Source organism: Fundulus heteroclitus, chromosome 5, assembly GCF_011125445.2.
Source record: "Fundulus heteroclitus isolate FHET01 chromosome 5, MU-UCD_Fhet_4.1, whole genome shotgun sequence".
Taxonomy (NCBI): Eukaryota; Metazoa; Chordata; class Actinopteri; order Cyprinodontiformes; family Fundulidae; genus Fundulus; species Fundulus heteroclitus.
Window position 1 is genome coordinate 32,517,716 of NC_046365.1, and position 12,207 is coordinate 32,529,922.

The window sequence follows — 12,207 nt, forward strand, 5'->3', positions numbered from 1 at the left end:
CATTCAGTTCTGGTAAAAAAAAACAATGCAGCTCTGCAGCATCATAGAAAACTCTTAATTATTTTCCTTTTCAGTCAGTCTTCTTGTATTTTACTTGCCTGCCTTTTTTCGGGGATTATTTCCTTGTTCAGGCCAACCTTTAACTGTTGGGTCACAATTTCTCACATTTGACTCTAGAAGACTTTCAAGAAACACCGGGAGACACAGACCATGGTCGAGGAATTGTCTAATCGGCTGCTTGGGTTGAACTGCAAGGCATTAGTCCAACAAAACAAGCGGCACACCAGCTGGCTTTTAAACCAACTGCACTAAGGTTACACGTTTAAGTATTTTCATCCATATGTGATGTGTTGGTTATGTGTGAGCACATTTGAATGTCTGCAAAAAAATGTAAAATCTGAGTATGTTAAGTATAAACGTTCCAGACGTGTTCTACAGATGCTTCCAAGGACACCAAATGCCGCCTAATAGAGGATAACTAGACTAGAGTTGAATAAAGTATCACTGACATGGATTACTACTATTATTGTCAACTGAACGACTGCAACGTGTCGCATTCTTCTTGTGGCATTACATTGTCTGGCCTTAGAGGGAAACTGCTAGAACGTGCCCTTCTGTTCTCATAGTGAACAGATTTCAAATCGTTTCTGAAAAGCCTTATAACCCCAGAATGCCGGGAAGCAGCAACTGCTTTTCTTACCATTGCTCGTGACTTTCTGTCCTGGCACTGAGTTAAAAATTAATACACGCCTGAATGTTCCAGAGCAGCAAACTGCCAAAACTCCTGCATTAAAGAGTTTAATCAAGTGCATTAATTAGCAGCACCTACCTGCTGTTTTCCAGTGAGTCAGGGAGTCCACATTTTCCCCGAGTAGCTTTTTCCCCCCTTAATTTTAATTTAGTTTATATATAATAAACAACTGTGTAGAATTTGTTATATGTTTTGTGATCCTCTGAACGTTTTTGGGTGGCAAAATAAAGCAAGAGTGAGCCGAATCCTCTTCTTGTTGCTGAAAAGACGCGCGCACACACACACACCAAAAAGGTGATTATCCTAGAGAATGTACATCATTTGCTGTTTTTTTTTTTTTTTTTTTTTTTACTGGGGTTTTTTATTTTTCAAAATAAAGGAAATCAGATGGATAGGAAATTGTCGAGACCGGCCTGGGAATGCTTTATGATAGTATCAATATTTAACAATTTGTTGTAAATGGTATTTTTCTCCTTGAAAGATTCAGAGTCGAAATATTGAAATAGTTTGTGTTGGGGCTGTGCAAGAACTTAATGTTAGACTTGAAAGAGGGTGTACTTTATTTTCCAAATGACTATATGTTCTCTAAGGTGATAGATTTTTACATTATATGCGTTAACAAACTTTCAGCTAATTGCTGCAGTTGGACCTTCATTTTGTAACTTGCATGTACATTTGAAAAGTTTTGCAGAATATCAGAAACCTGAGAAACACGCAGTTATGGTTATGACCAGTAGGGGGCAGTGTGTGTAAATAATACAGACTAGTGTGGCAACAGGCGGATTAATACATTGATGATAAAATCGATTCGAAGCCGGATTGCATGAATCTTTTTAAAATAAAAAATAGATAGCAACCAAAAAATAAGCAATTTTAAATGTAACATATTGTATAAATCATTGATTTGTTCGCTGAAAGCTTGTAAATGTTTTCTTTGACTGTTGGCTCCGTATCTATTAATCAGGTCTGGACCACTTCCGCGTCATTGAAGCATGGTGGCTCTCAGACACAACATGGTTTCCTCCAAACAGACATTTGACTTTATTCCAGAAGAGCAGACCCGACATGGTTTAAGATCTTAAAGCTTCAAGATGTTGGCCGTGAGGCGCTGTTTACGACACTGGAGTCAGACATCCGTGTCCAGGTTTTCTCTCTTTTCTCCGGAGAGCAGGACTCCCCCCAAACTGATAGCAGGTCTGCGGGTATCAAACGTCAGGTTCGCGGTCCTCTCGGCGGCCCCCTGTCGGCTCTCTCCGGGTCCCTCCACCAGGTTCCTGTCCCTGTCAGCCTCCCTCAGAGCGGATGTCGGACCCTCTCCTGACCCTGAAACCTTCGGCTCCCTGTCCGAGGACATGTCCTCCAGGAGGAGTTTCAGGAAGAGCAGCCCGGACCTCCGGGACCTGCGACACCGAGATGATTCTGCTGAGGAGGTGGAGGAGCTGAGGAAACTTTCCAGAAGGCCCGCGGGAAGGAGAAATACTCCCTACTGGTACTTCTTGCAGTGCAAGAAGCTGATCAAGGAGAACAAGGTCAGACTTCATGAACTGTGAATGTGTCTATGCCAGGGGTCTGCAACTTTTACAGTCTAAAGCAGGGGTCTGCAACCTGTGGCTCTGGAGCCGCAAGTGGCTCTCTGGACCTTCCACAGTGGCTCTTAATAACTTACCATAATAAAAATTATATTTTTATATAATTGTAAACGTTGCAGACCCCTGGTCTAAAGAGCCGTTTTGCCCACAGTCCACTTGAATTAAACTCGTTCAGAGCCGCGAATGTTGCGTGGGTTTAGAAAAAAAGACAAGTTATAATTTGTGATAAAGATCTACTGTAGGAAATATGTTGTCATCGTTAAAGAAACGCCATTTTATGTCTATTTTGAGGTTTGAAAAATTAGGATGGATGGGATGTTGATATTTGTGGATGATGATGTAAAAAAAAAAAGATAGTTTCCAACATAACGAAAAAGTATTGATTTAAAATTATATATTACTGGCACTTTTAGCATCATTCTGTTGTGAAAACCTGTATTTATTATCATTACTACATTTAAGTAATGGTAAGTTATTAAGAACCACTGTGGAAGGTCCAGAGAGCCACAGGTTGCAGACCCCTGGTCTATGCTCACCGTCATCAGATGTATGAAGACGTTTCCTTGTGTTCGACAGCTGCAGGAGGCTCTGGACGTGTTCAGCAGAAGCATGTTGCAGGAGGAGAGGCTGCAGCCCGAGGAGTTCAACTACTCTGTGCTCATTGGAGGATGTGGGCGAGCCGGACAACTCAAAAAGGCCTTCAAACTCTACAACGATGTAGGAGAGAATGTCGCAGTTTAAAAACCAACCACCCCCGTAATGTGTATCCCCCCGAAGGTTCGATGTGTCGCACCCAGAGGCGTTAATGTCCTCAAAAGCATGTTAGGCGCAGCTGAAAGCAGATATTTACATGCAGCCATTTATTTCTCACCGTCAGACGTTGAATCCGACTAAACTTCCTGTTTTAGGTCAGCTAGGATGAATAAAATTAATTACTTTTTTAAAGCAATTCGTAATACTTCTTAAAGTCAGAGGTTTACGTACACTTAGATGACTACGTCTTTTAACAGTTGGGGTTAATTTGCTACATTTGAGTTGGATCGAAACCCACCTGCGGATGTATTTGAAGGCTGAACTCCGAATACATTCATGCAACTTTGTGTCACGTAATGGAAATATCAAAAGAAATCCAGAAAGAAATCGGGTCGTAAAGAAACGTAAACCTCCACAAGTCTTGGCTACAGTTGTCTGGTTTAACAGTTATATGCAATTACAAACACCATCATACTGTTTAGGAAGGAGAAGAATTCTGTTTATTATTATTTTTATTTTTTTTTGAGATGCAATTTTTTGTTTCACATTTAAAAAGCAACAGACCTCACAAAGATGCTGATTCAAGCTGGCTGCAGTGTCGCAAACATGGGCTGAAAGGTCACTTAGAAGAAGGCAATTTTACAGGAAAGCCAAATTACAGTGTGCAAATGTACTCTCAGGGAGAAAGCCCTGATAAAATCGAAATTAAAATATTAGGCCGTAACTTCCAAACCCTACAACCATCCAAATATACATGTGATGGTGGCAGCATCATGCTGTGTCGGGTGTTTTGCTGCAGGAAGGACTGGTGCGCTTTCTAAAAAAAATGGCACGAAGAGTAATGAACATGGAAATATTGAAGCAACATCCTGCTATGTTAAAGCTTTAAAGGGCAGGTTAGGTTATAAATCCCATTCAGGAATTGGAGTTGAACATGGCTTTAAAAAAGAAATTTCCAAGAAGGTATATCTGTTATTATTCTGGCCGTCGGCAAACAGAAATAACTGCGATCTTCTTAACTGTCCTAAATTAGGAACAGTTTAACCTGATTTAAAATGTTCTGTAAGATGTATGTAAATATTTGCTTTCAGCTGTATCGGGAACTCTTCTCAGAATAATTTGGTGCAGTTCATCACCGCTGGAGACAGATGCATCCTTTCTGTTTCTTAACATGGTCTGCAGTACTGTGCAGACATTTCAAAGTAGCACTGGTTTGTTTCAGTTGTGCTTCCAATGAGATAGACATTCATTTTTAAGATGCTGTCAGCCTAAAGCTTTTATTTCTGTAGGTTTTTTTTTTTTTTTTTTTTACCCGTGCTGTGTACTCGTCCTCGTACATGAACATGCTGGTAGGTATGTCGGCACACTCTTCCAGAGTTGGATGATAAGAGCTTATATGTAGGTAAGAAAGCTGCAGCATTCGAACAATTCTAAATTCTCTGGTAAATTATGTCCCTCATTTTATATTGAAATACAAAAGGTTTTGACCCCTAACAGAAATCAATGTAAACTATTCATCCATCCAGGTCCCGTTCAGTGAATGTCCCACTGTTTCCAATGGCTAGAATAAATGTATGTTGTTTATATATTGCTCAATATCACTTTAAAAAAAAAATAATATATATATATATATATATATATATATATATATATATATATATATATATATATAAAGATATCCATGGTGTCTATAAACAACAGTGAAGGGTGACTCCAGCCTGTTGCATTGTACTTAATTTTAGAAGGCATGGGCTCGTATGAGTTTCTCATGGTAACATTGAGTAAAATAACACATTTAGACAATGTTTTAAAAGAAAAGTGTATAATATGGTGTAGTTGCTCTTTAAAAAAAACAGAAAAGCAGCAAGTACTCTGGCAGCCGAGAACATTTTATTCTTAATCACTCGATTCTTTATTCTGTTTTCTACATGTTGTGCTCTTACTTCATGTCCTGAATTCCGTCTTTTTGCACATCCTCATCTGTCCTGATATTGTTCCTTCTTCCCTCATATAATTTCTTCTGCCCTGATATACATCCTTCTGCCCTCAGATCCTTGCCTCTGTCCTTGTAATCTCATGTATGACCTCATGTCCTTCTTTCTTTCCTCATATACTTGTTTCTGTCCTCATATCCTCGTATATGTTCTCATGTCCTTGTTTCTGTTTTCATGTACTTCCTTCTGTCCTTCCTTCCTCCCTCGTGTCCATCCTACTTTGGGCCCTGCCCTCTTCCCTTTAGTTATCTTTCTCTGTGTCCAGGTGACAGGTGGTGCTTACTCTGTCTTTGTGGGGGGGATTGTGACAGAAACTATTTTCAAACAGCCAAGAAAGGAAAATGCGTGGAGGCTTTCTTTCATCCAGTCGCGTGGCAGTGGGCAGCGTAGACGTACAGTAATATTCTTTATTGCACCACAGTGGAGAAATTCAGGTGTACCAGCAGCAACGTGAAAGGCAAATGGAAGCATGCAGATACACGCAAGGGTAAAAACTATAAAAACAAAACAAAAAAAAATTAGAACAGTGAGGACAAATTAGAGGAATGTGTAACTGAGTAGGGGGCGTTTAATAATGTGCAAAACGTGCATGTGTATTTGTTCACAAAGACATGTAGGAGAGAGGCTGGGCTTTTGATGAACTCCAGTACCTCCAGCACTTTCTCTGGCATCTCGTTTAAAGAACTTTAAGCCGTAGCAAAGACAAGAATGTTAGTGGTTTTAGACTACAGGCCTTTAAAGTTCCTGTATGCTTTAACGTCACAAATTAGCTGATGCAAAGTAACGCTAACCATCCTTCATATACAGTTTAACTGAGGCTGTTCCTCAACCCTTACCTTTACCCAGACCGTCCTGATCATCCGCTCGCTAACGCCTGGATGGCTCCGCGTAACTCCTCTCGTTTCCTTCAGATGAAGAAACGAGGTCTGGCCGCCACAGACGCGACCTACACCGCGCTGTTCAACGCCTGCGCAGAGTCGCCGTCGAGGGAGGCCGGGCTCCAGCACGCCCTGAAGCTGGAGCAAGAGCTGCGCCGTAAAAACTACGCCCTGAGCACCATCACGTACCACGCTCTGCTCAAGGCCCACGCCTTCACCAACCACCTGCAGGCCTGCATCCACACGCTGCGGGTACGCCCGCCGCCGTCCCATCAGGAGGTTTTAGGCACCGAGTCGAGCCTAATCGAGAGTTTGCTTCTGTTCGTAGGAGATGCTGCAGAACGGCCACGCCGTAACTCAGGAGACGTTTCATTACCTGCTGATGGGCTGTCTGAAGGACAAAGAAACGGGATTCAGACTGGCTTTGCAGGTGATCGCATGATTTAACAGTTCTTTTCTTGTCTCTCTTGTTGTGTCTCTGCTCTGTCTTCTCTAACCCCCAGTCGGTCGAGGCAGATTACTGTTCACACTGAGTCTGGTTCTGCTGGAGGTTTTTCCTTCCCGCTAAAGAGGAGTTTTCCTCTCCACTGTCGCTTCATGCTTGCTCAGTATGAGGGATTGCTGCAAAAGCATGGACAATGCAGACGACTCTCCCTGTAGCTCTACTCTCTTTCAGGAGGAGTGAATGCTGCTTGTCAAGACTTGATGCAATCTGCTTTGACCAATCTGTATAATCTGATTGAATTTAGCTTTGGAAAGTGCCTTGAGATGACATGTATCATGAATTGGCGCTATATAAATAAAATTGAATTGAATTGGAAAGCAGAGTGATGAGCGTATCTTTGAAATGCTGCACAATCAACTCCCGGGCAAACAAACCATAATGAAAGAAAATATGTTTTGCTTCTGTTAATCTGAAATTGAACTTGTCTTTCTGTTGTCTTCATCGCGGGGCTTTAAGTGTTTCTGTGAACTTGCAGGTGTGGCGTCAGATGCTGCGGTCGGGGATTGTCCCTGATTCGAAGAACTATAACCTGCTGCTGAGGACGGCCAGGGATTGTGGGATCGGTGATCCGGCCTTAGCATCGAGTGTTTTGCTGCAGCCTGACTGCAGGAATTGGAAGGAGACGGAAGATGCGGCAGAAGCCAGATGCAGGGGTGGGATAGACGTGGACCTTCTGGAGAGGCAGCTGTTTCTTCCCCAAGATGTCCTCAGCAGCAGTCAGACGGACGGCAAACACAACGGAGAGGAGGAATCCAGCCACCTCGTGCCGGTCAGACGAACAGAAAACATCTCTTTGCCCTCTGATGTGGCGGCTGTCTCTACAGCTCCTAATTTGCTGGACCTTTTTGAAGGCAAAGGAGGGGCCGTGCTCGCTCTCAGCGCCGTAGACACAGCGTCTGACAGGGTGGCCCTCATCGGCGGGGCCCAAGGCTTTCTAGACAAGATGGAAGCGAACGGACTGAGTCCAGACCTGAAAACCCTGACACTGCTGGCTGACACGATGGAGCCGGGCCAGCAGGCGCTGCAGGCGCTGTTAAAGGCCGCCAAGCGGCATCAGGTGAAGCTCGATGTGGCGTTTTTTAACTCTGCCATCCGCAGAGCCGTCCGAGCAGGCGCCCTCGAGGATGCAAAGGTAACCGGCCACACAAAAACCATCAGAACCGCACTCAGAACAAGCTGCTCTGGACTGCACTGGTATCCCCCCCTGTACGTGTTATATTGGTCTTAAATGATCTGCTTTGTGCCTTTAAAAAAGCCAGGATCTGTACTAGAAGGTGGAATTGGACACTCCGTCTAACCTAAGATATCTAGAGTAACTTTAGGTTCTCAGAGCCTTGACAATGATTTACATTTCGCTGAGGCACAATATGGTTAAAGTGTTCTGGAAACTTTTTCTGCTCTGGACCAGAAAAAATGTGTAGGAAGACCAGGGAGCACAGCTTATGTTAAACTCCAAGATTTTTTCTTACTCTGTCTGCCAAAATTCACCCATATAACACGTTTTATTGGACAATATTTTTCAGCACATCAAATACTGAAGAAATCTGAAGTTTATATGTGTTCATTTAAAGGCTTTCGGTGTTAAGTTTTAAAAACAGAAATGATACACAACTTTAAATTTACTAGTTTTCTTTTAACAAAACTGTCAAAGCAAAAAAATACAGGCTAAAACATATGCCTTTTCTTTTTGCCACCAAAGAAAGTGACTCTGATTGAATAGTTGATTGTCTTTTTGGAAGAATTAATGGTTTGTGACATTTTTTTGGTTTGCTGGCTTGGGCCCAGCTTTTAAAGACATTAAAAAGGAAGACATTCAAAGGAAACTCTAGAATTGTCAAATGATCCCTCAGCATGATGCCTCCACTGCCATCCTTGACAGTTGATCTTGTATTCTCAGGTTCTGAAAGCCTCACCCTTTTTATTTTATTTTTTTTTATATATATATATATATATATATGTGTGTGTTTTCCCTCTTCCCAGGGTGTTCTGCGTGTGATGCGGCAGCGCAACGTCAGCTTGAATCTACAGACGTATGGGTGTCTCGCATTAGGCTGTGATCGGCAGGAGGAAGGTCTGCAGCTACTGAGAGACATACAGGTGACGCATCACAAATTGGATTTTTCGTTTAAAAATCTGACAAATACTTTGCATCCTGCACATCTAGAAAACCCGTTCGGATCACCTGCCGGGTAATGAAACCGGTTCGGTTGCTTATCTCTAAACATGGTCTCCTTGCCTGTTCCTGCAGGATGCAGGACTCCGACCCAATGTCCACGTGTTCTCCGCTCTGATTGGTCGGGCAGCTCGGAGATTGGATTACATCTACCTGAAGGCGCTCCTGAAGAGCATGAGAAACCTGAGCGTGTGGCCTAACGAGGTCATAATCCGGCAGCTAGAGTTTGCTGCGCAGTATCCTCCCAACTACAACCAGGTCAGAGCGCACACAGAAAAAATTCATTCTGAATAGTTTTATTTATTTTTTTCATCTTCCGGTATCATTTTTCATCTCATGTCCAAATGTCGCTTGTTTCAGATAATTCCCCTCTTTGACCCCCTTTTTTTCTTTTTCTTCTCTCAATCCCAGTACAAATCCAGAAACAACTACCTGGTGCAAATAGATGGTTTTCGTGGTTACTACCAGGAGTGGCTGAGAGATTTACCTGCTCAGAGCGCCGAGGAGGAGCAGTCTGCGCTGCAGTCTGCCACCGACGTCGCAGTGCAGCGAAAAGAAGCTGCAGATGGACTGACTGAGGCTCAGAGGAACCAGAGAGCAGCTGTCAGAAGATATTCTCGCCACAGAGACAAGGCGAGCAACATCGGGTCTACTCAGGAACCGCTATAAGGAGAACGTCTCTCTGCCAGGCTCCCCGCTTTATTAATATGTTTAATATGGATGGACTCAGGATAAACAGTGGCTGAAGTCAGGAAATGTGGTTCTGTATGTAGAAATGTTGATGCAATTATAGTTATAAAACATTCAACCCTACAGTTTTCTGTCTTGTGGTCTGTTGTGTGTTTGTGATCCTTTTACTTGTTGGGATTTCCCAGTTAAGAGCGAGCTTCAGCCATCTATCTATGAATACCGCCTTATTTCTCTTATTCACCCAGTTTGTGGAATCCACTAGTACCGCTGCTTGTGAGTCAAACCCTCAGCACAAGACAGTTGGTCTATTGCAGAAGAAGTATGACAATAGTTAAATCGAGAATGAGGATCTAATCTCCACCAAATCTCTAATATTAGGTGTATTTATATAGATTTTTAAAAACATATATAATTCTTAATGTATTTAACAGTACAAAAGGCTGTTCAAAAAGAGGAATCTAAACGGGTCCTTGGAAAAATGTTACTGCTGCTAAGGGGTCGCTGGCCATGAAAAGTTTAAAACCATCGGGTCTATTGCAATTGGGGTTGAAATGGGTTTTATGACTTAAATAAAGCCGTCAAACCCAAGTTCAAATGCCTCTCAGCAGCTTTTCATGTTTTCTTCCTGTTATTTTAGTAAATCACGACTGATTAGATGACAATTCAAAGTGAAGATTGCTGAAGGAATTGTAACTACAACAGCATTAACCGCTGATGACATTAAGCAATGCTGGGTAGCTTATTTCTCCCCAGGTTCATGCATTTGATCTTATCATAAAATATCTGTTTAAGTTCATATTCTTACACCCTAATAATCTTCTACCCCACCTCTTGCTGGAGATAGCCAACTGCAAATCAACAATGATTTGGTCCACCAGCACAGAAGGTTAATACAGGTAGAGACTTTTTTTTTTACTTGGACAAGTTAAAACCATCTTACAATTAAAATTGTTAAGCTCAATACAAGGTATTTGTCTTAAAAACCACACTTTTTACATTATCTTTAGTCTTATAGTAGATAGAATTGCATCTATCCAATAATATCTACTGCAGACCTTGGTTCACCACAATCCGCTTTTAGGTCATTTATTAGAACTGGCTAGATGCAGTGTTTTTTTTTTTTTTTAAGAAAGGCCAACTCAAATCTTGTTATTGCTAAAAGTAGACTTTTTATTTATTTATCGAAGCCAAAAGAGTTTGCAAACTGAATGATGTTTAAATGTGCAAAATCCTTTTTAGGTTTTGGCAATATGAAGAATTACACGTCCCTTTGCTACAGAATATCCAACTTTTTTAATCAAAATTTTGCATACATATATTTTGAGGAAGACATAAAAATATCACAATATTCTTTAGGTATTTTTTGTTTTGTTTTGTTATTGTTTGGCCCTCGAGTATTTTTGCCTCCGTGACTAAAACTTTACACACCCCTGCTTCAAGCTAGGGCTGAATTTCTGCTGTAAAAAGTGTTACCAATTGTCGCAATTAACCAATTAACCCAAGCTTCTCTCAGTTCTCTCATATTTACACTTCAGGGGAGACAGAAAGACTTTAAAGGCCTTTTTTTTTCTTTTTCTTTTTTTTTTACAAACCATTTTATAAACAGATGGGCCAATGAAGATAGTTGAACATTAACGTGTGCTTGTAGCCTCAGAGTCGTAGAAAAATGGGCAATAACTAAGTTGTCGCTTTATGACTGCCTCAGTTAATTAGCATGATAGTAGAGAAGAGGAAAGAGGTGTGTCATGAGCGCCATAAAAGCTGCAGAGCTGAAGGAATGGAGGTCACCAAATGGTTGGATCAGAGGCAAGCACCACACATAGCAGGAATCACATACGCCATAAAGAAAACAGTGGTAGCAGCAGCATACAATCTGTCATATGACTGTCATCAGTTTCAAGGCTCTTCTTTGTTCTTTGTGCTTTTACTGCTGTTGCAAATAATGAAAATGTTAATAAAGATGAATGGGAACTCAGACGGGTTGTTATTTCCAGTGCAAAATGTTCAGATTCACGAATGACCTGAACACTGGGTGACAATGAAAAAATATATTTAACTATGACTGCACTGAAGTGTAGATGTAATCTCTCTTCAGGATCTGAATCCGGTCTAACGTAGAGTTATATGTTTAGATTAATCTGCATATTTCTTTACACTTGAATTTTCTTAGCTGGAATCCTATTTTGCCCCTCAGCTTGTTCCTTCGGGGTAAATATTACTCTGAATGTTGTGGATTAAACTAAACTGGATAATAATTAACTTGGACTGAGGCGCGAAGAAGCTGAAAACGTGGAATGAAAGCCTCTGCATGTTACAGCACCTTTTTGCCATAATGTCCCTCAAACAGAGCCCATATAACCGATAAGGTGTGCGTTTCCAGACTGATTCCTTTTTTTTTTCTTAAAAAAAGGAGGCTTGTTTGCTTTAAAAGTGAAAAGCGGAAACTTTTTTTCCTTTCACTTCATGTGACTTGACTCAGGACCGGTCCATTCAGCTTTCTCAGAAGGCGTGTTCTGCCTGTCACACTGTTGATGTTTTTTTTTTTTTTTTTTTCTTTTTTTTTTTGCTAAAGTGTGATTTACCTCGAAGCAGAAGTGAAAGAGGAACAGAAATCCTGGGACGAAGGTTGGGTTAGGAAGCCTCATGACTGCAGCCCACAGGGAACTTTGTAATGTGCCACACTGAAGTTTGTGTCTGATTCAAAACCTCTGATCTTCAGTGAAGGGCTGTCTCCCAGTTCTGTGAAACGCTTTAAGTCTGCTGATGTTGAATGGCACATTTTGGCATTTAGGCCACCTTAATTGTAGACTTCCTTGAAAATTGCAACACTGAAATGTATCAAACCTAGAAAGAATACAACTGTTGTTCTGTTTA

General features: G+C 41.5%; 1 protein-coding gene across 1 annotated transcript; it reads left to right on the top strand.

Moving 5' to 3' along the window:
* The first annotated feature begins 1,706 nt into the window (after positions 1-1,706).
* Positions 1,707-9,458, top strand: ptcd1 (pentatricopeptide repeat domain 1). Its single transcript, XM_036137438.1, has 8 exons — positions 1,707-2,280; positions 2,917-3,057; positions 5,999-6,217; positions 6,294-6,395; positions 6,946-7,602; positions 8,451-8,567; positions 8,719-8,901; positions 9,055-9,458. Exons 1-8 carry the CDS (start codon positions 1,843-1,845, stop codon positions 9,310-9,312), a joined length of 2,115 nt encoding a protein of 704 aa, XP_035993331.1. The 5' UTR covers positions 1,707-1,842; the 3' UTR covers positions 9,313-9,458.
* Positions 9,459-12,207: the final 2,749 nt, after the last annotated feature.

Excerpts from the sequence above, each read along its gene's own strand:
- ptcd1 (XM_036137438.1), top strand. The coding sequence starts at position 1,843 with ATGTTGGCCGTGAGGCGCTGTTTACGACACTGGAGTCAGACATCCGTG. Across the intron at positions 2,281-2,916 it reads AGCTGATCAAGGAGAACAAG|CTGCAGGAGGCTCTGGACGT; the intron begins GTCAGACTTCAT and ends TGTGTTCGACAG. Across the intron at positions 7,603-8,450 it reads GCGCCCTCGAGGATGCAAAG|GGTGTTCTGCGTGTGATGCG; the intron begins GTAACCGGCCAC and ends CCCTCTTCCCAG.